Raw genomic sequence first — 25,066 nt, forward strand, 5'->3', positions numbered from 1 at the left:
TGATTCACACGGTAGTCCAAGGGGGCGTGTCTTCAGCAGGGAGGCGCTACTGGCGGTAAACTAAAGGACCAAGTGAAGTGCTCTCGTGCGTCAATATTTGGCAGCTGTTTCACAAAGGACAACACATTTGTATTGGATTGAAAGTCATTTAATTTTTTTTGATAATTTAAAACAAAACTTTTTTAAGGTGAATTTTGATGGTGAAGTTGTCGACACGCGGAGGTTGAGCTGCCTGTAGAGACTCGTTAACCTGCAGCAGCGACGGTAAGTGACGTGAGTAATTACACTTCACGCTAACATTAACGTTACACAACAAGCCGCTTTTTATGTTACGTTACTTCGACAAAACTCGTATTATTCCGGTTTTTTAACGAAAAAGCCCGGCTTACAGGTAAGTTAGCAGTGGTCATATCTTCGTTTTTTGAGCAATTTTAACCTTACACTTCATTCGTCAGCTGTGATAAAGATGCTATTAGCAAAAAATATCGCGTACTATAACGTTACTATTCAACATAGCGCTAATATTAGACTCGCGAGTTATATGGAGTTTTTTTTCCCAGTTGTATGTTAACGTGTCGGAAGTTAGCACGGAATTAACGCTAAAGGTAGACGGAGATAAATCTGGGTCAGCTCCAGTCACAGAGTAGAAGGTACGAAGTGTGTGTGTGTGAGACCGCAGAGGCTTTTAATGAGTAAAATGTATTTACATTTACAGGAACTATCAGGGCTAGCCGTATAGGAAAGGTAAACCCACCTCAACGAAGGTTTTATGGACCTACATTCATATTAAGTCTGTTATGGTAAGCATAATTCAAGTTGCTCCGGCAATATCATTTCTGTCTGAATTGGCGTTTGTTAAATCAAAAATCAACTTTTCATTTCCCATAACTTCACAGAAAACCGACAATTAAGGTCACAGAGTTGTGAATAGGCCCGCTTGTGGGAAACTAATTGAATGTTGTTATAAATGCCTTGATATAGTGGGGATATATATACTCTTTTATCAAACGTGTCATTACTAAGAAATGTTATCTTTTGGAAGTTTTGTGGTCTGCTTTTCCGTCTGAGTCTTGTTTTGAGGCATAATTTCCTTATTCCCACGAGTCGATTTGTCTCCTGAGTATTAACCATAAAACATTTAGAGAAAATTCCCCTGTGTGGGAGACACTGTGTCATATACTAATGTGCTCTCATGAGAATCAGAACAAGCAGCAGAAGCGTGGGCTGTTATTGCTTCAGTATGTCATGCGACAAAAATCCAGCTGCTGTACTTTAATCACCTCAACAACATTTCAGGTGTAGCATAAACCAGAAACACATGGATGTCAGGAGGGGGAGGCCCAATGATGCTGCCCACTTCAATCTACTCGGCCTCTGCACCCAATAGGTGACAACCAATACGCTGTTATGAAATGCAGCACACAACCTAACATGCTGCCTTTTTGCTGTTGTGTTTAAATGCAAATGTGGAAATATGGATCCATATTTCCTATTAAAATGAGATAACTAACACTAGTTTCACCAAATCTGGGTGTCATCCATATTAACTATGTGTATGACCCTGTTCCTCGCTCACAGTCATGTCAGCCAGCTGAGCAGGTACCTGAGCAACCCCCACAACACGCCAGAAGAGGACGATGAGACCATGAGCTCTAAGGAGCAAGAAGCCAGGGGCGTTCACAAGCCAGACTCCGCCCCCAACTCTGATGGCTACCGCCCCCCTCCAGAGCATGCCACTTTTGCTGATGACTCCCTGTTCAGCATACAGAGGCCGGACAGGGAGCAGGAACACAAACACAACCAGACTCTCTCTCAACCTGGCTCCAGCTACTGCTTGTACCAGCCTCGCCGCAACTTGCCTGCCGGGTACAGCCAGCCGACGCCGTTCCCCAGCCGGGCTGATGGCGCCTGGCTCCACCCGAGCTTTGCCAGCAGCTGGTCAGGGTATCCCAACAGTTTGCCTTCCTCTCTGAACCAGAACGATTACTCCGGCTGTTCTGGCGATAGCGGCCTCTCAGGGTACAAGTACAGCACCAGTATGAGCAGCTTAGAGCAGCCGCTGTCTCTGTGCTCCAATCCGCCTTCAGGCAACTTGTTCCACCACACTCTGTCTCCGTACGCGTGCTCGCCCCAGGGAGCTGCCTGCTGCGCGCAGTGCCCCCCAGATGCATTCAACAGGGGGCCTGTGGCCAACAAACCCCCCTGGCCTCAATTCCACCCACCTTATGGCCCGTACTGTAAGTCTGCTACTCTGTTTATCAACCCTGACACACACACACACACACACACACACGCTAGGGCTGAACAATTTTGGCAAAAAAATAACTAACTAAATGAAAACTGAGAAAGGACATTTCTTTAAACAATCTGTGAAATGTAAAATTATTCCAGCATTTATCTCATGAAAAAACAGTAAATATCATAATGAAAGAGAAAAAAAGTTAAATCCAATGTTACACCAAACATTCAACTAAATATTTCACATTTGATTAATTGCGCTCTTCACAATCAGCTAATCGCATTCTTTCAAAATTTCAGATTTTGATTTAAAAACGATCAATCGTTCAGCCCTAACACACACACACACACACACACACAGTGTGCCAGTGACACAGCAACATGAATGTTCATTCGTCCTCCTACAGTATCATCTCCACCTTAAGAGAATTATTTTCTGTCTTGCTTCAGATCCAGCCTGCAGACTACCTGGAGCTGAATACACACACATGTATGTTTTTATAATAATTCTGCATCATAGCAGACGTTTCTGAGCCACTCCACATGTTTCTTTTTTTTTAAGATTCTTTTTTGGGGCATTTTTGGCCTTTATTTCCACAGACATTCAGCAAAGATGTTGATGTTTCTAACTTATCTAAAATGCTCTTTAACTCCATGCAGGGGCCACAACCCTCCAGCCAAAGAGAAGCACCCCCCTCACAGCACTCCTCTCTCTCTGGAGCAGAGTAAGTGTTGACCCGTCGGTCTGCAGATAAGCTGATTCCTCACCATGCTGCGATATGCATTACTATCCACTGCTCTCTACACAGGGAGGGTGTTTGTCACTTACGAAGCGGACAACGACGAGCACGTCAATGAGATCATCAACTTTGTTGCTCTGCTGCGACACAACGGCTTTGATACGCATGTGAGTTTTTTTTGATGCATTGTCACAGGAACTGTTGAGTAGACGCTGTTGATGTGTTTGTCAGAGAGCAAACTGTCTGCTTTCTTTATTGGTTTCAGATTGATATTTTTGAGCAGCAGTTCAGGAGTATAAGCAAGATAGACTTCATGGAGCGGTACATCAGTGAGGTAAAAACACTCTGCTCTTTCCATGTTAATTAAAAGAAGAAGAAACACTTTCTATATAAGAATCTGGCCGACTTGGGAAGTTGTTTTTCCTGGAAGAGCGGCATGTTCAATGAAGCTGTTTTAATAGTAGCACAATTATGAGATTAGCTCAGTGAAGCCGTTGTGTTTTACGAGCAATGATAGTTATGTTGTTGCCTCACCCAGAAAGAGTACCTGATCATCATCATCATCAGTCCCAAGTACTACGAGACGGTGACAGCCTCCCCTGTCGGCCCGGTGAACGACGAGCGGACCTTCAACACCGTCTACATTCATAAACAGGTTCACACTCCTGAGTCCCAATGGACACTCTGAAATAATCCCTCTAAATCTGTTGAGACTTTTTTACCGTTTTAATTCTTTCTTTCTTTCTGTCTTTCTTTCTTTCATTCCCTTTTAGCTCCAGACTGAGTTCATCCAGAATGGAAGCAAGAATTTCAGGTTTATTCCCATTGTGTTCCCCGGGGCTAAAAAGGTTAGTGTTTACGACCGGAGAGAGAACGTGAACTCTAATGCGTCTTTACTCCCTCTGCGTGACTGTAACTTCTGTGCTAGTAAACGCATACCGTGCATGTATTTACGATGACACATCAACACGAGCATTTTCTTTTGTAGGTGCAATATTTAATACTGACAGCTAGTGTTTAAATAGTTACTGTAGTACTAATTCAAAATACTGAAGAGAGTTGTTCCCCCCCCCCCCCCCCCCCCCCCCCCCCCCCCCCCCCCCCCCCCAGACTTGGTGTCCACGTTGGTTGCCAGGCTGAGACCGCTGCATCCACAACATGTTGCTAGACGCTTGTCCCACACAGCCAGACGTTACTGCACAGCTCGGCGGAGGCTAATGTTAGATGCTAACGTTAGATGTTAGAATTATGGGAGGAACAGCTACAAACAACCTCGCCGTCTCCTCCACCTGACGGACAGACACACGTCATTGTCTTTATTGTCTTAGTATTACTGTAACAATCGTTAAACACACTGCAAACAACGCTCCATTGTTCTGAACTCTCAATAATCCAAAAGATTCCCTTTGGTCCTACAGCCCACTAGTCCGACGTCCCTTTGATTTGAAAATAGCCCCTCAGCTCCGACTCGGGTACTTTAGCTATATAATCCAATGTGAGTACACGGATGTTGATAGGGAGAATCTATCTCCATTCATCCTGTTAGTGTGTGTGTGTGTGTGTCTGGCAGCCTGGCCTGGCTGTCCAACTGGCCAGTTGATACCAACACAGACATCATGTCACGGATCAGAAAGATCAAAAGGAGAAAATCCTGGCATTAGCACTGTTGTCATAAAAGCTAGTATTTAAACTTAGCATGTTCCCTTAATATGTGATGACACACTGGGGTCATTTTGGGGATTTATTACAGTCAATATATTACATGTTGGACCTTTAAATAAATCTCAGCAACAAAATACCAATTTTTATCTATTTTGTGCATCTTTTTATTTGATAAAAAGAGCAGCAATTGGTTACAAACAGTTGACAACAAACATTTTTTTTGTACCTCCCCCACCCCCCACATACTGCCTATTATAGTTCTACAGGAAACAGAAGTATCTATTTCTTTCAAATGTACAGGGTATTGTTCCAAGTAGGTGATAAAGTAAATAAACACACATAAAATACAAATATATAAAAAACAAAGTAACAATACAGAAAAAATGTTTTACATACATACATATTTGGAGGTGTAAATAAAGGGTGTGTGTGTGTGTGTGTGTGTGTGTGTGTGTGTGTGTGTGTGTGTGTGTGTGTGTGTGTGTGTGTGTGTGTGTGTGTGTGTGTGTGTGTGTGTGTGTGTGTGTGTGTGTGTGTGTGTGTGTGTGTGTGTGTGTGTGTGTGTGTGTGTGTGTGTGTGTGTGTGTGTGTGTGTGTGTGTGTGTGTGTGTGTGTGTGTGTGTGTGTGTGTGTGTGTGTGTGTGTGTGTGTGTGTATAATATGAGATAGGCTAATGGACCATCAGTTGTTATCATTATCCTCCAGGATGCTGAGACAGAGGAGCACTTCCTCTTCCTCTTTGAGCCGTCCAACATAAAACACCAACGTGTCCATCTCTTGTGGAATTTGTGGACAACCCACTAATGGAATATTTAATGATTTCTATGTTTAGAAATAGCTATCGGTGCTTTAATTGAAGTCTTTCTCTCTGTGTGCTTTTCTAATCACAGTGTCACGTCCCGAACTGGCTCCAAAACACGCACGTTTACGACTGGCCGCTCCATCGGGATGACATCCTGCGGCGGCTGATGAGGGTCGAGAAGTACAATCCACCCCCCATCGGGGAGCTACCGACCATCGTTTCCATCCCTATATAGACGTCTCTGACCTGAAGACACAGACTGGACTGAGAACATGGGATACGATGTGCAGGATGTTTGATGTGATGCGCTGTGTGAATATATGGCGTATGTATAAATAGTACCTTTACATTCCACAGAGCTCCCAGGCTGCACCTTGACTGGTGCTACTCTAAGTTATTTACTTTCACAGCCTGACAAATACAATGTTACTTTTTAAAAGCATAATTTAAAATTCATGTTTTATAGAATTTGAACACACAGATTTTTCATATTTTATGGGACTTGTACGACTAAATAGATATGATGGTCTGACTGTATATTTGCAGATTGGACAGCAGAGCTTTCATTTATGAGAAGTAAGCAGTGATGGATAATTCTCCCTCAACCGTATTATCTTTCTTATTATAATGTTTATCTAATGCAAACAGCTGGCCAGCTAGACGGCGGTACTGACGTGTTTGGAGAGCAAAATTACCAGACGATGCCTAAAAAACATCTGCACGGCATTTATTGTATCAAGTGGAGGCGGATTTAGAGTTCTTTTAGTTTTCTTTTGTGGGGGGGGTCTTGCACAGCTGTGGAATTAGGCAGCATTAGAGTTATATATTAAATTATGGACAAAACTATTTAAGTATGTTTTTTTCTAATTCTCATAACTGATAAACAAAATCAAGCCACGAGAACAGTTACTGACAGATTACCTGAGTTAAGTTTACGGTCTGGATTTTCACAGCATACAGAAACAAAAACGTCCAATAAAACCTTCTAGCACAACATGTAAGACAAAAAAAAGGTAAATGAATTACCGGTTCACGGTACCATGACACACCATAAATGAAAGGGGATGTTTGACATTTTGTACCGTGCTTGATGGATTTCTTGTGAAACTACAAATGTTATTAAAAGTGTAGAACTGTGTTTCAGGTGAAAGTGTGTTGGCTTGCATCACAAACTTGTCTCTACACTGACCTCTCCGCTGTGAGACACAGCAGAAGAGTAAAGCCGGCCCCGAACATGACAGTTAACCGCAGACAAGCAGAGACCTGGGACTGGTTCTGCCTGCAGGGCTACTTTGGCATAAGTCTAACAGAGAGCTGCATTTCTCCACACAAAAACGTTAAGGTTTAGGAATGCTTTGCTATTTATTATCTACAGATCTGCCAACACCCTGATTACGGGTACAGTTTGTGCTCCCATCAGACCCCCGACCACTTGTCTTATTTCATTCTGGACCAATTCAGCCTGAGAGCAGTGAGGCAGAGCTCCAGCTGAGTGACATTGTTCCTCTCCTCAGCTTCTAGTGGCTGGGGTGGAAAGGCTCAGACAGGATGTTGTATCACGATAAGTTGCTGACACGGCTGCCTGTGTGGTGGGACTTCTGAAGAATAGGCAAGTTTAGACTAAAATGGGTCATCAAAACCGGTTTGCGGTGAGAGAAAAATCACGTGTGACACTGACACATTTACAGAATGGTGTGTGGAGAATACGATGTGCTCTTCATCCCAGCAGTAAAGTTAATCCGGTTTGATACATGCATGTGCAACATTACTGATTAAAGAGCCGAGCATCAGGACGTGGTTTAATGCTTTATCTTCACTGCAGATGTTCATACAGACATCATTTAAAAAAAATCTGAATACAGTGTCATATATTCATCCATATATTGAAAAGTACATGAAATAATATTAATTTTAATAACATAACAATGGGACAATGACATCTGTAATAAAAGTGGATTACAAAGTGACATTTTATGTAAATAACTCTTAAGAATTAGGTAACACGAAACAAAATCAGACAATAGCTCCGTTTAACTGGATGTAAAAACATTGAAGTGCTATTTGTTCAAAGTTACAAAATACACTTAAAAAGCAGGAAGCATTTTTTTATTTCCTTCAAGGAAAAGTACTATAAAATAAGTTACAGTACAGTGAATTTGTCCAAACCGACTTTTGATCCCATCTTCCAGCCTTTCGTAAGCACAAACAGAAGTAACTCATACAGGAGTAAAGAGACGGTTTCCTTTTCAGAGGCGTCTTCCCCAAAAAGGAAATGAACATCGCTGTCGTCTGTTTCTAGCGGGTCCTTGTTTGTAAGAATCGACGCACAAACACTTCTGAATAAACGTGAAACCTTATAATCTTCAACATCATCTGCGTGTTGCCCTTGGTAGAACTTTGTACTTCATGAGCTCATAAAATCCGACAAATACTTCATGTTAAGTCACATAATACAGAGGCAAGCTCTCATACGTCGTCAGCTGGCAAAGGAGGTATGTTGAACCTTGGTCTTGTGAAAAAAGCCATCTTCTCTCTGTAGACACAGAAAACTAAAATTATTTCCACGCACATTCAGACTTATTTTTTTTTTTAAAGTCTGTTATTAGCACTGCTTCACAAAATAAGGGTTGTTACTTTAAATATAACAATGATGTCCACCTACTGCAAACCAAAATTATTTCATGAGTACAATTCTGTTGAAAATGTCTTTTTTGATGTACAGTAGTGGATCTGAAGAGATTAAAAATCCTCTTGCCATGTGTGACTTGTTCCGTTATCTATGTATACCCAAGATACGTAAATATATCAACTACATCTAAATCCCTGTCATTTCTTTTTGTCATGACAAAATCACCTTTTTTTCTAAAAGATAAATTTAAAAAAGTGGACGTGTGTTTTATTTAAGGTATTTCTGAATGGAGAGAACTAGTCAAACAGTGTTGCATTATGGGTTGTTTGTAGCCTTTTAAAAGGTACCCTGTGGAGCACTGCTTTTGAGTCCATGTGCTGTTTGTTGTCGTTCAAGCACACTAAGACTCGCATGCACGGTTGTACGGTTGACTCCGTACACACTCCAGAGTAGCCAACGGCATTCCACTACTCCGCTGATCTACAGGCGGTGAGAACGCTTCAGGAAATACACCAATGAAGGCTGGGAAAAATAATAATAAAAAGTGGAAACAGGCTTTGTAGAGGATTTATGAGGATTGACTTGTACTTGGCATGTGTGTTACACCTCAAGGATACACACAGTGTGTATGGGTGAGAAAGTCCACACAGGACCTTTTCTTAGATTATTTTTAGGCATTTAGGTCTTTATTGTGACAGTTTAGACATGAAGGGGACAGAGAGGGATTATTACATGCAGGAAAGAGCTGCAGCTCGGAATCGAACCCGCAACCTCTGCGCCGAGGACTGAACCTCTAAATTTGGGTGTCCAGTCTACCACTACAGCCACATCTCACTTTGCTTGGCAGGCCAGTTTACCTATGGGGTGGGGGGGGTTCACTGCCTCGGAGGAAATCCATTCCTGAACAGCAAAAAATAGGGCATATTGCATAACTTGATGTTTTTACTAGTCTAATTACTGATCTTTTTTAAAAATGTATTTATTTTTTAAGAATTGGGCTGAATATGGGAACATTATGTCAGATTACTGAAGCAAAAGATGCTTTGCAACTTTAAATGGGTGTGAGGCTAACATTCCCGGAGAAGTAAGAGCGTGAAAGCACAATCCCGACCTGAATGTCTGCACGGGTAGGGGCTCCTTCTGGCTCTGCCCCCTCATCTGCAGAACCTCTTTGGAAGCCTTCCTCAGCCTCCTTTCTGCCGCCTCCTCCTGGCGCTGCTCCTGCTTGCTTTGGCTGGCCTGAGCACAACAAAACAGAGTCAACCGCTGCTATGCGAGGCCCAGTCTCACGGGCTCGTCTCCCTGTTCCACTCTCACCTGTCTCTGGGCCTCTCTGAGCAGGCAGCGAAAGCGCTCGTCCCTCAGGGCCCAGTGGGGGACTTCGGTGGTGTCCTTGGCCTGCGGGTCCTCCAGCCTCAGCTTCAGCTCCCTCAGGGCGGTCAGCTCCTCCGTCAGCTGCCTCTGACGCGTCCTGCAGGCCTGGAGATCCAGCTCCAGGTCCAGGGAGGTACGCGTCGGCTGCTCGGCCAGGGAGGAGCGGTATGACTGCTACACGAAGACACACACAAACTTACATGAAATCTCATTTAGCTAATCCCTTTATTTATCCAAAGTGACTTACAATTGCTATATATGTCAGAGCAACTAAGGGTTAAGTGTCTTGCTCAAGTTGGTTGATGTATCAGTGGGATTTGAACGCAGGTCTCTCACACCCAAGGTGTGTGACATGTCCACTGGGCCATCACCACCAACATGTCCAAGCGTGAGAGGAGAGAATGAGACTGTACCTGCTTGTATCGCAGCGTTCTTCTCTCCAACGTGTTCCTTACAAAGGGCGATTTCTTTGGTAGAGTTGAGCTGTCACTGTCGCTGCGATATAACTAAAAGGGAAAACCAGTCATTTTATGTTGAGAAGAAGCTCACACAGAGATGTCCAAACAGAAACTAACAACAACACTGACAACTACTACTGTCCACACAGACCACAATGCTCTCTTTCTCTCGCGTGTGCTGAAGCTCACCCTGCAGACGTACTGACTACGAGCGCCAGGAGAGAAGGTCTGAGAGCGAACGATGGTGCTTCCGCGCATGAATGGCGAGGCGTGACCCCAGCGACCCCCCCTCTCTTTGGGCCAGACTCGCACCGGCTCTGGTAACAGGCCTTCCGTCATGGTGGCTTTCTCCACCTGCAACAAATCCAGAAATTAACCTGTGCCACTGATCCTTTTTCTTTCTGGTGCCGGTGGATGAGAATGAGCACAGCCTTTACCTTTACTGTACACAGCTTGCTGACTGTCTGCTCACAGCGCCCTCCGGTGGGGATGCAGACCCCCTCTGCACACAGGCCCTCTGAGAAGGGAGCCGTGAACGCTGTGCTGTTGCTGCAGCCGCTGTCCACAGACTCGGCCTGCCAACTCCTGCAAACCACACCCACGTCACTTGAACACATACGCTGAAGGCAAAAAGAAGTGATTTTGTCTACAAAGAGACTCTGTAAATTATAGAATGTGGTCTAAACCTACTCTAACTGTAAAGTGTCCTGAGATAACTTAACTGTGATTGGACACTAAATAAAAATTGAATTGGACTTGTGCCAAGCAGAGAATGTGGCCACCTCTCAGATGCCCCCTCCCCCCGCTCGTCCTTCTTCTCCAGCCTTTGCAGCTCTAGCGCGGCCTCCCGTTCCTCCAGATGGGTGGTGGTAGTGTTGTTGCGTGACAGCAGAGAGCACACAGGATCCTGTAATGTCACAAAGCAAACTATCAGACGCCATGCTGTCAACATTCCTCCTCTGACAGTGGGAGTTGCCGTGGGTTGGAGCTGCGGTGCGAGGGCTTGTTTGGCCTGCGAGAAGCATTCCTGAGATACTCACTTTGACAAGCTACACACCTGAAGACCGTAGGCTAAGAGCGGCTTTGAAACAGTGTGGAGAGGAATTTCTGTCAAAAGGCACCGTGTGATTTATGGCTTAAAGAATTGACTGCCAAGTAGTTATTTATTAACACCTCAGGATTGCCACTTTGTAGGCTATTGTGCCAGCAGGTGGCTGCATTAGAAGACTCTTTTCTAACTCATAATATCTCAGAGTCAACACCTTTACATTCATTCTCATCTGATTACAGGAAAAAACTCAAGAAATCGGTTGCACATACTTATTTTTCTGTAAGGTAGTGCTGCGACCTATTTTATCTTTTAACTTCCACAGAGCACACGGATGCCTTAACCTGTGATGTTGGGTCACAAGAAGAATTCCTAAAGTATTAAATCATCCTTCCATGTCTGGAACTATGGCCTGCAGTGACTGCTGGGTAAGGACAGCGGATGCAAGCATAACCCATTCAGACATCGCACTTGTGCAAATATTCATAATCTGCAACATAGATCACCTTCAGTTATGACTTATGTTGTTTAATGTACTCTATTTTGTGGCTTCATTTTAGGTTTTTAGACATTACAACATTCTTGAACGCTGACGGCACAACGCTATACTGTGTGTGTGTGTGGGTATACATATAATATATATATATATATAAAATGTATAAATAATACCTAGCAGAAGCTGTTCCAATTAATAATTATTATAAGTGTACCTATAACATTTTATTGTTGTTGGTAACCTTTACTTACTTTCTTCCATTTTAAAGATCTAAACCTGATTTGAGTTTCCCAGTAAACCCTCCAGCCATGCTTCTCTCCATCTCCCTGACGCTGATACCTGAGACCAGTCTCTATGGCGTCGTGCTGTCACTCCACACAGCTGTTACTTCCAGACCAGGCACATGCATGTGTGTTTACCGTGGCTCTGAGCCTTTGCTCGTCTTCCTGGCTGTTGGGGAGTCTGCGGTGGCTGGCGCTCTTCTGTTCCGGCCTGGGCGGCTCCGCCCCGCTCAGCATCTGCACTCGCAGCCAGTGGTAGGCCATCTCTGCACTTCCCTCGCAATCAGCCAGGCTGACTTGGGCTGTGCCCTACAACACACACACACACACACACACCCTTTAATTTAGATATCAGCAGATCAGTGTAGTGCAACATGTATGTAGAGCCGGCTACAGTCTCCGTGGATCCGCTCAGCCGTTCAGACCCACCAGTAGTTCCTCCTGAGCCTGAGGACCCAGCGAGCAGACGGACAGCTGCAGCGAACACACCGCCAGGGCGTTTGCAGGGACAGGAATGCGGAAGCCTTCGTTGAAACTCATCTGGGACTGCGGCTCCAACGCCGTACAACAGTAAAACGCACAGGCCCTGCCGGTGTCCAGCGGGATCAAGTGCACCTTCACATACCTGGACACCAACGTCACAATGTTCACTATATGAGATTTCTACTTATTGATAGGAGGAGAAACGTGAGAGAGATGTGTTAGTGGTCCTGTTAGTGCTCACTATCAACTCAACAAGTACTTGGTGCTGTACCGTACATGTAGCTTACTCTAAACGACATGACTTTAAAGTCAGATATGATTAGCCCGATACTACTCTCATGTCTGTGTGGTAAATATGTAGCAACAGCCTGCAGCCAGTTAGCCTAGCATAAAGACTAGAAAAGAGGCAATAAAACTCGTTAAACACGTCATCACTGGGTGCTAGAGAAGAGACCCCCCCAATACTGCACTGAGTGCAACCTGCACCATCGGTTTATTTACATTTAGCATACTATTTAAGCTGTCACACTTTGTTTTCCCATCCCGTATATATTCAAATGTTTGTTCTTATATTTTTATTCCCATTATTATTTCATGTATATTGTATGTATTTACTGTATATTGTATCCTAGTATTTAATTTATATTCTGTGCTGTATGACTGATGTTTGCTGCTGTAACACCATAATTTCCCATTTTTAGGATCAATAAATATCTATCTGCAGCTCACTAACTATATATACATATATATATTACCAGATGTGACAGACACCAAATCAGAAACTCACAATTACAGCCACAAAGTGTATTGTAAACAACTCCTTAATTATGTAAATAGGGTTTCATAAAATTCTTTTAACTATGTAAATAGCGTGCATGTCCACACTCTTTATATTTCTTTATTTTTACTACCTTTCTTTATTTTTTTCTACTCTGATATTGATATACTCTTGCAACTGTAACGCAGAGTTTCCCTTCAGGGATCAATAAAGTATATTTGATTGGGATTAGGTTTTGTTGGTCATCAGTTATTATTGTTTTATTGACCAAACTCTGTGCTGTCAGTCTCAGTCACATCAGTTAGAGGAAAGTAAGGGCAGATTCATTAGATGTGGCAGAACTTTTTATGAGGGAGAACTTAGTAAAAAACTACAATTGGGTGTAAACAGTGTTTAGAGGTTGGTTGTGTGTTCCCTTCATATTTACCATACAGACATTAGAAGGGATATCAATCTTCTCATCTAACTTTTGACAAGATGGTGAATAAGTGTATTTCTCAAAAGGTCCACTTATGCTTTAACCATCAGAGCTGAAAGTACTCACACTTTATAACTGTCTCTCACAATGGACCTGTTCAAATTCTTGAGCTGTAACAGATGGAGCCGGAGAGACTGAGAACTGGACTCCCACCTGTGAAGAGGAACGTATAACAAGTGGAATACGGAGTTAGATACGAACAGGGAATAACCACGGCAACCACTCACGGTCTCCCCTCACATCTTACTCACAGCAGTCCCAGTTGGATCTGGGTGGGCTCGCTCAGATCTTTCATGTAGGACATCTCATCGGACTCCTCTGGCCTGTTGGAGGAGCGACAAAACAAGCAATAAACCAGCTGCTATTCTCTCTCTCACGGGACATAAACTACTTCTCAAGTCCAGTGACCCAAACAGCATGATATCCTTTCTATTTACTTTGAGGTACTATGAGCAATTTCTGTGTGAAAGTGATATTTCTACCTCATTATAAGATTTATGTCTAAGATCTAAAATGATATTTCTTTATTTGTTTTTCTGTGGTGACTGACGTCGACGCTGTGTGTGACAATAAATCAGGTGGCGGAATGTAAACGAGTACATTCGCTTGAGTACTGTGCTTAAGGTATACACTTGAGGTACTTTACTTAATTTTTTTCTTTTAGTGCCACTTCGTGCTACTTCTACTGCGCTTTAATACTTTAAGTACATTTTAATGATGATACTTACATACTTTTCCTCAAGTAAAAATTTCAATGCAGGACTTTTGTTTGTAACAGAGTATTTTAAAAGTGTGGTATTAATACTTTAACTTAAGTAAAGGATCTGAGTACGTCTTCCACCAGTAATGAAATCTCACTCGGACAAGAGAAAACAAATACCATAACTGCCTTAAAAAGCTGAAGGTGTATTTTGGGGTGTTGCAGATGTCCTACTCTGTCACTAGGGGGCACAGTAGCTCCAGAGAGCTGGGTCTTTAGAATCTGTTTTAGCACAGATGGCGTGCACTTCCTCTCACCTTCTGGCCCAGGCTTCGAACACACCGCTGTCCGTGGCCAGAGCGTCCTCCGACACACCTGCAGACACTCTCCTGGCCCTCCGGCCACTTCTGTTGGCGCTGTTTCCTCTCAGCGTCACCCCTAGAGAGGGAAACACATCCAGTTAGTCACCGGGGACGACTCATTCTTTGGGATAAGGATCAGGTCTCTTTCTGCTTGCCTGTGGAGGAGAAAGCCCCCTGAGTCCCGCTGTCTCGGTGGCTCTTGTTGTCCAGTTGGTGGACGCCGGCGGCGTTGAGCGTGTCCTCGCTGCTCAGCACGGCGGTGTGTGACAGGGGTTGGGACTGGGCCCGTAGCCCCTCTAACAGGCCACGGCCTGCCTGCTCCATGTATTCCTCCGTCATCTGGATGAGAGGGCAGTCCTGGGGGGCCGAGTGGTAGGGTGTGTCCATAGGAGAGCTGGGTGGTGACAGGGAGGAGAGCGAGGAGCGGGAGGAGAGCGAGGCCAGGGACTGCGGCGTGTCGTGGGAGCGTTTGCCTTTGCTCTGGGACAGGGGGTCGGAAGTGAACACGGAGCAGTCTCTGGACACGGTCTCTGGTTGCAGCAGGTAGCGGAGGTGGGGGTCTAGTGGCTCCCCGGCCACCTCGTGACGCTCGTACTGGGGGAGGCCGTAGATGTCGCTGAAGCTGATGGAGCTGAGGGAGCCACGGCTGGACGCCAGCGAGCCCCGACTGGAGGCCAGAGAGCCGCGGCTGCTGCTGGACGACACGGTCAGAGAGCTTGCCGACAGGCTGCACATAGAGAGGAGAGGAGAGGAGAGGCGTGAGAAAAGGCACAGAGGAGCACTAACGAACAGTTTAAGCTTGGAGTAAAGGGTGTGTGCCGCACCTCTTCAGCTGGGAGTGAAGGTAGGTGGTGATGCGCGTCGCCTCCTCCAGCTGTCTCAGCAGAGTGTTCCTCTTCTCCTGCTGCAGGATCCTGTCATGATAATAATAAGATAGATTAGCACTCAGACCTACACTGGGTTTATTTCTCCTCCAATCAGAAGTGGATTCAGCAGTGTCCCAGTTCCATGCTACATACTAACTGTTTACAGCGTGGGCTAATCATCATAACATACCGTTTGTGTGCGAGAAATAAACCAAACTCAAGGCTCATGATTCAATATCGATTTCAAAAATGATTCACTGTGTGAGTGTGGGTGTGTCTTGATGGCTCTCTGTTTAGACAACTGATAAATATGTAATCTAAAAAACACCATCACAAACAGCAGTGACACTATCTTATCAATACTGTGGATAAATTGGTCTGGACCCAGCTTACAATCTGCAGCAATATTTGGGCATCTATTTTCTTGACTAGATTGGATAAGGTATTATAAGCAATATAAAGGCTATATCATACAAGACATAAATGATCTTATTCTGCTGGGCCACTCGGGGATTGCTTCTGGGCTGGATGTGGCTCCCAGTTGAATAGGCTGGGTGTATAGAGTGTATACTGACTGCTACTCGCTATACTTCATGTTGTCAGTTTTCCAGTATGAACAAAGCACATCCTCCAAAACCTGTTTAGAACAAGTGCAGTATGGAACAGGGACAGTCCTACAGCTCACTGGGATTTATGTTCCAATGGAACTATTTAGCATGGTGCAGATACATGGAACATGTCATGTAAAGAGAGAAACCAACTGGCTTCTACATTCAAGCCACACACATATCAACACCATAATAAAGTTATACTTGTGGTGGAGAAGTTGATGGTGCAGAGAAGTCTCTGACTCCGGGCCCATGGAGCTACTTGGCACACCAAAAACTCACATATGAAAACTACATTAAAACATAAACATTTCCATTGTAGTTTTGCCAAACTAAATTCTCAGAAAACAATAAATAAAAGTACTGCATATGTGCATCTCATGCAGCAGTTTTTTTTAAATGTACTGTATGTACTATACGTATGCATCTTATTTTCAAAACATGTCAAGGCAGGTACAGATGTCATCCTAGATGCCCCCCCCCCCCGCCTGTGACTGAGTGCAGATGTCATCTTGCTCACCTCTGATTGGCTCCCTGGCTCTGGGAGCTGTGGGCCCTCTGCACCTCCTCGTCCAGCCGGCAGCGCTCCTCCTCTAGTTGCAGCAGCGTCTCTGGCGAGTGCTGCTGCTTGCTGACCAGGATGAGCTCCTGCAGGAGGGCCTCCTTCTCACGCAGGAGCTGCATGAAGTCCCGGTCCCGGTCGGCCTCCGCCCGTCCCGACCAGCTCTCACTGTCCAGCTGTGCTAGCTGGTGCTGTATACTCTGCACCCTGAGAGCAGAGCAAGGAAGGAACAATGTTGTGCTACACATCTGGAATTTTCTCCTTATACCTGGTCAACCAGGGATTGAGTCAGAGGCTGACACGTACATGCTGGGTCTACGTGGATGCAAACCTTTGCTTACATGGACTTTGCTGGAGTTCAAATGTGCCTTGCAATCTCAGGGACGTGCCATTATGTGGATTCATATGCCATGATCAAAAGTGGAAGAAAAAAAGGATTTTGTCTCGTTTCCCTTACAGCCCTCTGCCTCAGTTCAGATGACAGACTTTATAATATACAGCAATCAGCAATCTTATACACACACAGTCTGGTTTCTCCTTTATTACAGTGGTTTAATGAACCAGATCCCAGGATAAGTCACAACATGTTATTATCATATCACATTGGCCAGTATCAATTAGTCAATTTATTTGTTATCCTATATTTAATGTTATCCCATCAGCTCCTTCAGCGTGTGCATGATTCATCATAAAGCAGAAGGGGAGAGTCAGTTATGATGTAAATCACTAAATCTGTATAACTGATACCTCTGAAAGGGCATAACACAGAAATGGTCATAATAAATACTGTATTTATTCATTACATCCAAACAGGTTTTCTGTCGTCCAAAACTGTACAGACAAGTGTGTGACAAGGGTGGTGTGTGAAAACTTGGTCAGTGACACACACACACACACACACACACACCCCCCTCGAATTATAGTAGTTAGATGGAGTCAATTCAAATATGGCTCCTTATTAATCCTGGTATGAGAATTACCTGCAATGTCAAGTACAGCCTCTGTGTACTCATCATAGTAATGTGGCAGAATCAGCTCCATGTAAGACCACATATCTGAGCCAAAAAGAGACATCACGCCGTGACTGTAATGACAGCATTCGTCATTTCTACCTGAGCCACACTGCTGCATCAGTCTTACAGTTGTGTATCAGCCACGTTCATTAAGACAGAGTTAAGTGGTCCAAGTCCTGAGCTCTGATGAAATAACTGTGTTTAAATGTGTTTATGTGTGCTGGATTTCAGACAGGGTGACTCAGGGACAGAGCATGCAAGTTTCCACAGGTCTCTCCTTTCTCTCCCTCCCTCTCTGATGTCATGGTTGGCATTGCTGTTGCTGGGTCACCACATCAACGTGAATCTTGTGTGAAAAAGTGTGCACAGAGCCATCGTTATAACATGCTGGCAATTGCTGCAGCAGCCATCATCACACTGCTGCCCCTTCCAGCTGGAACCCAGGCCCTCCAACCAGGACCTGTCATAATCAGTCTTTAGATCAACCTCACATACCTGTGCTGAATTCAGAAGCAAAACTAACAGAAACGCCTTTCAGTGCTAATGCTGCAAACATATGATTTAGACTGTGCTATAAGGTGAGCTGGGATATATTTAAGCAAACGGTGTGTATATGAAACCACCTTGTGGTGAAGCTGGGTGTATATCGAGGCAGGCGATGGGCAGAGCTTTCTCTGGCTGCGCACACAAAGGCAGCACACAGTCAGCAGCAGCGTGGCCAGGGAAGAATGTGACCACCCAGCTCATTCCGCTGGCCAGACATCGCTCAGCAGCCACGGCCACCGGGAGCAAATACTACTCATAACACGCCCTCCCACTGGACAGCGAGCACGGCCGAGGAACGAGAGGGGGCCGCCGGGGCATGGGAGTCACTGCTGCATGCCGGTGTGTCATAGTACTACGACTGATAAACAACAAACAGACACACAACCACACACACACTTACTTTTTCTTGGCTTCCTCGTATTGCCAGTTGAGTTTCACTTTGTCCACTAAATGCATGGAATCTTGGGAACCATACTAAAATAAAAAAGAGGAATAAAGTGATTTAAAAGTTTTGTTACGGCAGTTTACACGACACATAGTGGTAGAGACATGGCTTAACCCTAGACATTAGTCATTTCAGATTTATGGAGTACAGGGAGCTTCCTGCAGCCCATCTACTCATCATTTTAACAGATAATTGTTCTTTTAGGGCAGAAAAGATCTGAGTCCTGTCAACAATACCCCCATCACCCCCGTCAGTTAGCTGTGGGCTACAACTTGAGCCATGTATTTAGCTTTGATATTATTATTTTTTACTACATTAGCAACATTAAAAGTCTGCTAAAGTTGCCATTAGCAGTTTCTGTTTGCAGTGCTCCCATGAATGTGCAGATAATTATCAAAGGATTACTTTGATACTGAAAAATACTTAACAACATGAGGATTCTTAGGTAAGTTATGGAGTTAAAGTATTGCCTTTTTTGATAATTTCTGAGTAAATTTATGGACATTTACTGGAAGAAGTGTAAGTCACGGGGAATCTAAAAAATACATGCATGGTGTCTGTGTGTTCATATTTGAGTTATGACTCCGAGAAGGACTAAAAATTGTGATGCAACTCTCCGTCACAGTTTGAAAACCTGTTTTAGGGGGAGACAGGGAGGAGTAGCAGCCTCTCCTACCTCTCCCATGATGTCCGTCTGACAGCCGGTGTCACAGTACTGCTGCAGGCTGCACGGGTCCCCCCCGGTGCTGCTCGCCGCCTCGCTGGCTGAGTCGGGGAGAGACGAGCTGCTTTGGAAGTCGACCGTCAGCTTCGCCAGGCACTGTGTGATGGGATAGCGATTAATGAAACAAAACATAATATTAAAAAAGAAAGAATCATCTGCATAATATATCGTTCAAAAATGTCTCACTGAAAATTGTTGTAGAACAAGAACAACAAAGTGGGACAAACGATGCAATGCACTGTAAATTGTCAAAATCAGTTTTTAAAGATGAATTTAAAATGCGTCTTCTTGCTCCTTTATGTTCATAAATAGATGGTGACATTGGCAGGAAATGCCTTTTGCAAATGTGGACCGGCAATCAGACTCAATAATCGTCTATCATTAGTCGTTATAGATTTCTGCGTTGCATGTTTGCTGTGCTGACAATATCGTGGTCGGTGACGGTGACTTAGATGTCTAGAAATGTGCTTTATCAAAAGACGATGACAAGAAGTAGACGTTAACAGACACTAGAGGTCAGCAAAGAATATTCCAACAACATGTATCCCAGGAGTAGAGTGCAGATAGAAGGAAGCAGAGGTGATCTGTTACCTGGATGAGGTCCTGCCTCTCCTTCTCGCCTGTGCTGATAGACTTCTTGATGCTCCGCAGCTCGGTGAAGATGGCTTGAGCCTCGTCCAGCTTGTAGTTGGTCTGACTGCAGGACATCTTCCTGTCAATCCTGTGACACACACACACACACACACACACACATATTCAGAGGTCTGCTGGGGCACTCAGGGTTAAAACCTAAGGTGTAAAAACGGTTTGTTGCTCTTTTGTTTGGTTTAATGTGCTACAGGTGCCAAAAACAATTATTTGGTACAGCGAATTTGTTATCTTTTGTCATGGTCAAAGAAATCATGGCAGACAATCGTGATATCAATTCTAAGCAAAAAAAATTGTGATTGATATTTTTCCCCCAAATGGTGCAGGCCTAATTATCACATTTGTGAATTATATCACATAACTGTGGGAAAGATATTACGATTGGAGGAAGTTGCTCTAGCAGAACAGAGAAGATCACCTGTTCATGATGCAACCAAGAAAAGCTTAACGTTGACGTCCCAGGTGCCAGGAAGGAGACATACAATGTGAGGGAAGGAGGAATTACAGCACTGATAAAAAATGAATGTGTCAAATCACAAAACTACGATCATGTGGTGTTAATAAGTGCTTTGTTGGCTTTTTTAAATGTACTACCTCAGGAAAAAGGGATTACCAGGAAAAAGAACATTTGTTATTATTGTAAATTCTGGGGGGAAAAATGTCCTGGGCATTTATGTGCACATCAGCTGATGATGGGTCGCACAAGAATCCAGTAGAATCAAGGCGTTTCAAACGAAGCATGACATCTATCATTCACATACCAGCAACAGGGTGGGTGCTTTAGATTGGAAAACAGGTCAGTGGAAAATAAGTCACACGACAAAAAATAAAAAAAATCATCAGATGAACATCTGAAGTATTTTTGTGTGGGAGGTAACATTCAAGTGTTTATTTTAGACTGTGGTCAGTTATGAAATACTGACACTGCATGTGACAGGCCAGTGTAAATAATAATCTCTGTTTGTTTCCACATGCTGGGATATTGTTTCAGCCTTTAAAGTGCTGCTTTCAAAGGGGGGGGGTATCTCTGCTACAGGACTTGAGGCTCTCAGTTTTTAGAGTTCAAACATTAAAATCCATGCAGAGACTATTTGATTAATGTTTCTATACATTCAGAAATAACAGAAACAGATTTAACTCCCACCAACATTTGATGAGCAAACACATCTGCTCTCCTGCTTTGAGGTGCTTGTTCTTCTACAAGGGTAAGGGCATGAGGGAAGGGGGGGGGGGGGGGGGGGGGGGGGGGGGGGGGGGGGGCGTGGCAGATTGCCTCCTCCATCACTGGGCCCGGCACGTGGCCCCTGCTCTCAACACAGCCCGCTTCCTTCACTCTCCTTCAACAGCAGGTACTGTTCGTCCAGCCGACCCTGCCTCTTCCTCCCAAAACAAGCTCTGCTTTGTTCCCCCCCAACCTATTGGCAGGGCCTGGGAGTTTATATGCTCAGCAACGAGAAAAAAAAATAAGGCACTACCCGCCCCTCAGTGCCTGGCTGTATTGAACCCCCCACCCTGTGTACTGTAGAGAAGCAAATATGCTCATATTTTCTTACCAAGCTATAGGTTTCAGTGGAGACGTTACGGATACAGAGTTAAGTCTGCACCGTGAAAATATGTGCAGTGTCTGAAAAACCTTCTAAATGGGTCAAGATAAGGATGAATACAGATGAGCAGAAAAGATACTTGTACGCCAAACTGTCCAAAGGAGATAAACTCCTGACTTCAACTCCTGAATTCTTTAGTGGAGTAGTGATGATTAAAGGGGGGGCATTTCTACATCAGAAGCCGTTCGTTTGCTTTATCTTATGTGACATGACGCAGAGAACAATTAGCTATATTGCTGACAACAGCTGAGATTGGGCAAAAACCAAACAGCCGTAGGATCCCGTCTGGCCTCAGCCCTACTAGGCAAAAACCAACCCAGGACAAACAATAGGACACACACACACACACACACACAGACAAACTAACAAAGGCACAAACACACTCACTTGTATGTAAACAGTCACACACACACACACACACACACACACACACACACACACACACACACACACACACACACACACACACACACACACACACACACACACACACACACACACACACACACACACACACACACGCATAACCTCAAGAGGAAGATGCGTCCATGTTTTTATTCTCCTGGCTATTCTGGGAATCACTCAAGTCGTGTTTTATCTAAGAGATAAGGGACTCTTTGCCAGGACTCAGGAAGTGCAAAGAAATTTGCTGCCAGATATCTCTGTGTTTTTTAAACTGCTCTCGAGCCCATACCTCCCCCCACCCCCTCCTCCATAGAGCAACTTCCTCTCCAGGCTGAGCCTTGGCTCCCTGCACTCCACTGGTGCATCCTCTTCCTGAGGTGGAGTCCCCTTTTCCATCAAAAACTCCCTCCATTTGCCATTTCTCAAACGCTCTCTTTTTTTCCTCCAAGAGGTGGAGCCTCTAATTCTAACATGAAATTTGGAACCGCTCCGAAATGTTCCCAGCACAAAAGAAGCTATGTGTTTTAAAAACCAACACAAACTAAAGGAAAATGTGGGACAGCCTCTAAAATTAAAGCTAAAGAAGGGTTTCCCCTGCTTTGAAAATCCTCTCATTCTCTATAATGGTCTTTAAAATCTCCCCATTTTCCACTTAAAATAACTGAATGTTGTGTATATATATATATATATTTAAACTGTGTTTGTAAGCCATGTGAAACACTTTAAAATAGATGAGGAAAAGAAAAAACAATCATTTAAATATGAAAACCTGTTGAACTACATGAAATGTGTAAATATGAACACAAGGAGACAAAGGAAAAAGAGAAGGTGAAAGACAGAAAGCGAGTTTGTGTTTAGCTGAAGAGAGAGGACGAGGGAATAAAAACGGGAAAAGGCGGCTGGGTGGGTGGGGAGCAGCGTGTTGGAGGAAGGAGAAGGGCGGTCATGGGAGGAAGGGTGGGCCTGGGACAGAGAGGCAGAGGAACACTCACTCCTGCAGGGTCTCCACTCCCATTTCCTTATACTGCAGCTCCTGCTTCACCTGGGCCAGCTCCTGCTTCAGTCTGGAGAGCTGCGGACACAAGGCCGAGCACCGGGTTACCATGGCGCACAATGGGCTTCTGTCACCACCACCGGCTAAAACTGCTTAGTCATGACAATTCACACACAGGAATGCTCTGCTATGTTTATACAGGAATACCTGTGTGTGTGCCCTCATCCATACACAGTGATTTACACACTGAGGCGTTCTCTCCTGATAAAGATGTCTGATCTACTCTCTATGGGTGACTGGAGTCTGTGATTATTCACCGTTAACTTTTACACAGAAAGTTCATCACATACCAGTTGTATAATGTCATCTGTGGCTATGGAGGAAAAATGTCTTTTATTTGAGAAAGTTACCCTGATGATGTCATCAGCGGTCGCCTCAGCCTTGAGACTGACATTTGTAAGCAAAAATAACCTGTTTTACAAACTGTGGATGAGGGAATGTGAAAGATGTGACAATTTATCAGGCAGGGAAGGTCTGATGAAAGATGCTGCCGAGTTGCATTATGGGAAAAGGAGGATTCAGTGTTTTGGGGGCTTGGCCCATACGACAGACTAAAAATCCGGCTATCTCAGCCTCTGCTCTTTGACCATTCGTTTTTTAAATCTGTATCCTGAATGAGCACCAGTGTAATAGAAGTCTAACACTTAATGGCTGGAGTGGCCCGTTCAGTGGAATTGTATTATGGTGACATGATCACATTATGATATTGTTTTATAATATAATATTGATTCTGCAACCTGATAACTGTGATCTAATGTATATCACTATTAGTATTTTATTTTAAATATATATTAGTAAAATAGTAACAAGACTAAGAGTCTACAGCTACACTGGCACAGCTGTGCTTTGACAGTAAGTATACTAACGTGTTCAAATTAATACGTAATACGTAACTCTTGTTCCATGTTCACCATCTTAGTTTAGCATGCTAACATTTGTTAACTAGCAATAAACACAAATTACAGCAGAGGCGGCTGAGAATGTCTTAGTTTTACAGTCATTCATAATTATTGTGCTAGCTGAAGCTAGCTAAAAAATGTAGAGGCTCATCCTCTGGGGACCACGACTGTCTGTAGCACATTTTATGGCTCTCCATCCAATAGACGTTTTTCATATTAAATATAATCCTTAAAGGCTAGTAATGAGCATGGCCAGATATATAATTAAACACATAATCAATATGAGACATTTACACATAAAAATGATGAGCACTGATTTCTATTGCAAACATGACTGACCGTGAAATCCCTTTGACATAGCTGTAGGCTTTGCTAGCTTCTTCAAATTATCTTCATATTATCATGTTGAAGTATGGGTGTGGCCATGACGAGTTAATAAGGAATGTATATTAACTGGTCATCATCATTTAAGTGTAACATCCTGTGTTCATACAATCCTGAGAAACACACCTGTGCTGACTATGTGAGAATCTTCCAGCTAACAAAACTAATTATCTGTGATTTCTATGGGAGGATTACAATTAGTCCGACTCCGTCTGTTCAGTAGAACACTTGAGGTTGAAATGCCTGTGATCCAGGAAACACCCTCAGCCATGTGACTGATCACGACTTGGCCCCGTGAGTCAGTGACCTAGCCTCTGCCTGACCCTTTGATGATGTTCTCATCCTCATCCTCTCGAGGCCCCAGGCTAGAGTCACAGTATCCTGTAGGGGCCACACCCCAGCCCCCTATTTTCTGCCCAAAAGGGCCCCTCGCTTCAGCCCATTGTTCTCCTCCGATAATGACTTACCCGTTCTCGCCTACAAGCTATTTCCACTTTTATTTGGTCAGGGTCGTATTTCGAGTTTGAGGACGAGCCGGAGAGCGCTGTGAACACATAGAAAGACAAGGACAGAGGGGGATCAGTTAGTTGATAGTGATGACTTGTAATAGTAAGAGTGGAAGGGGGATCCGGTGTCGTCTCTCAGCCTTCGCTCTCTGTGGACGCCCTCTGGATGCTTTGTGTGTGACAGCTGGCTGGAGTCAGAGGGTAAAACAGGGTGGAGGTGGTAAAAGGAAGGGTGGGCTGGACCAGGGATTTGAAAGATCTTCTAAAGACCTG

General features: G+C 44.1%; 2 protein-coding genes across 2 annotated transcripts; one reads left to right on the forward strand and one right to left on the reverse strand.

The window, feature by feature from the left end:
- Nucleotides 1-33: 33 nt before the first annotated feature.
- Nucleotides 34-5,706, forward strand: traf3ip2l (TRAF3 interacting protein 2-like). The gene is made up of 10 exons (XM_034880814.1): nucleotides 34-264; nucleotides 1,297-1,387; nucleotides 1,579-2,237; nucleotides 2,689-2,728; nucleotides 2,899-2,963; nucleotides 3,048-3,145; nucleotides 3,244-3,312; nucleotides 3,517-3,633; nucleotides 3,752-3,826; nucleotides 5,531-5,706. Exons 2-10 carry the CDS (start codon nucleotides 1,323-1,325, stop codon nucleotides 5,675-5,677), a joined length of 1,335 nt encoding a protein of 444 aa, XP_034736705.1. The 5' UTR covers nucleotides 34-264; nucleotides 1,297-1,322; the 3' UTR covers nucleotides 5,678-5,706.
- Nucleotides 5,707-7,533: 1,827 nt separating this feature from the next.
- Nucleotides 7,534-24,856, reverse strand: wwc3 (WWC family member 3). The gene is made up of 20 exons (XM_034880783.1): nucleotides 24,755-24,856; nucleotides 22,943-23,022; nucleotides 19,885-20,014; nucleotides 19,246-19,389; nucleotides 18,525-18,598; nucleotides 16,524-16,772; nucleotides 15,354-15,443; nucleotides 14,685-15,256; nucleotides 14,485-14,605; nucleotides 13,719-13,790; nucleotides 13,534-13,620; nucleotides 12,158-12,353; nucleotides 11,867-12,037; nucleotides 10,686-10,810; nucleotides 10,341-10,488; nucleotides 10,093-10,257; nucleotides 9,859-9,951; nucleotides 9,389-9,616; nucleotides 9,183-9,310; nucleotides 7,534-7,975 (listed from the first exon to the last, which is right to left on the reverse strand). The coding sequence occupies exons 2-20, from the start codon at nucleotides 22,963-22,965 to the stop codon at nucleotides 7,909-7,911; spliced, it is 2,883 nt and encodes a 960-aa protein (XP_034736674.1). The 5' UTR covers nucleotides 22,966-23,022; nucleotides 24,755-24,856; the 3' UTR covers nucleotides 7,534-7,908.
- Nucleotides 24,857-25,066: the final 210 nt, after the last annotated feature.

The sequence above is a fragment of the Etheostoma cragini genome, chromosome 9 (genome assembly GCF_013103735.1).
Source record: "Etheostoma cragini isolate CJK2018 chromosome 9, CSU_Ecrag_1.0, whole genome shotgun sequence".
NCBI classification, from domain to species: Eukaryota; Metazoa; Chordata; class Actinopteri; order Perciformes; family Percidae; genus Etheostoma; species Etheostoma cragini.

Coding starts and splice junctions, on each gene's coding strand:
- traf3ip2l (XM_034880814.1), top strand. CDS start 1,323: ATGTCAGGAGGGGGAGGCCCAATGATGCTGCCCACTTCAATCTACTCG. Junction 2,729..2,898: donor GGAGCTGAATACACACACAT/GTATGTTTTTAT, acceptor AACTCCATGCAG/GGGCCACAACCCTCCAGCCA. Junction 3,146..3,243: donor ACAACGGCTTTGATACGCAT/GTGAGTTTTTTT, acceptor TATTGGTTTCAG/ATTGATATTTTTGAGCAGCA.
- wwc3 (XM_034880783.1), bottom strand. CDS start 22,965: ATGGGAGTGGAGACCCTGCAGGA. Junction 19,390..19,884: donor AGAGGCAGGACCTCATCCAG/GTAACAGATCAC, acceptor CCCATCACACAG/TGCCTGGCGAAGCTGACGGT. Junction 15,257..15,353: donor CTTCACTCCCAGCTGAAGAG/GTGCGGCACACA, acceptor CTCTATGTGCAG/CCTGTCGGCAAGCTCTCTGA.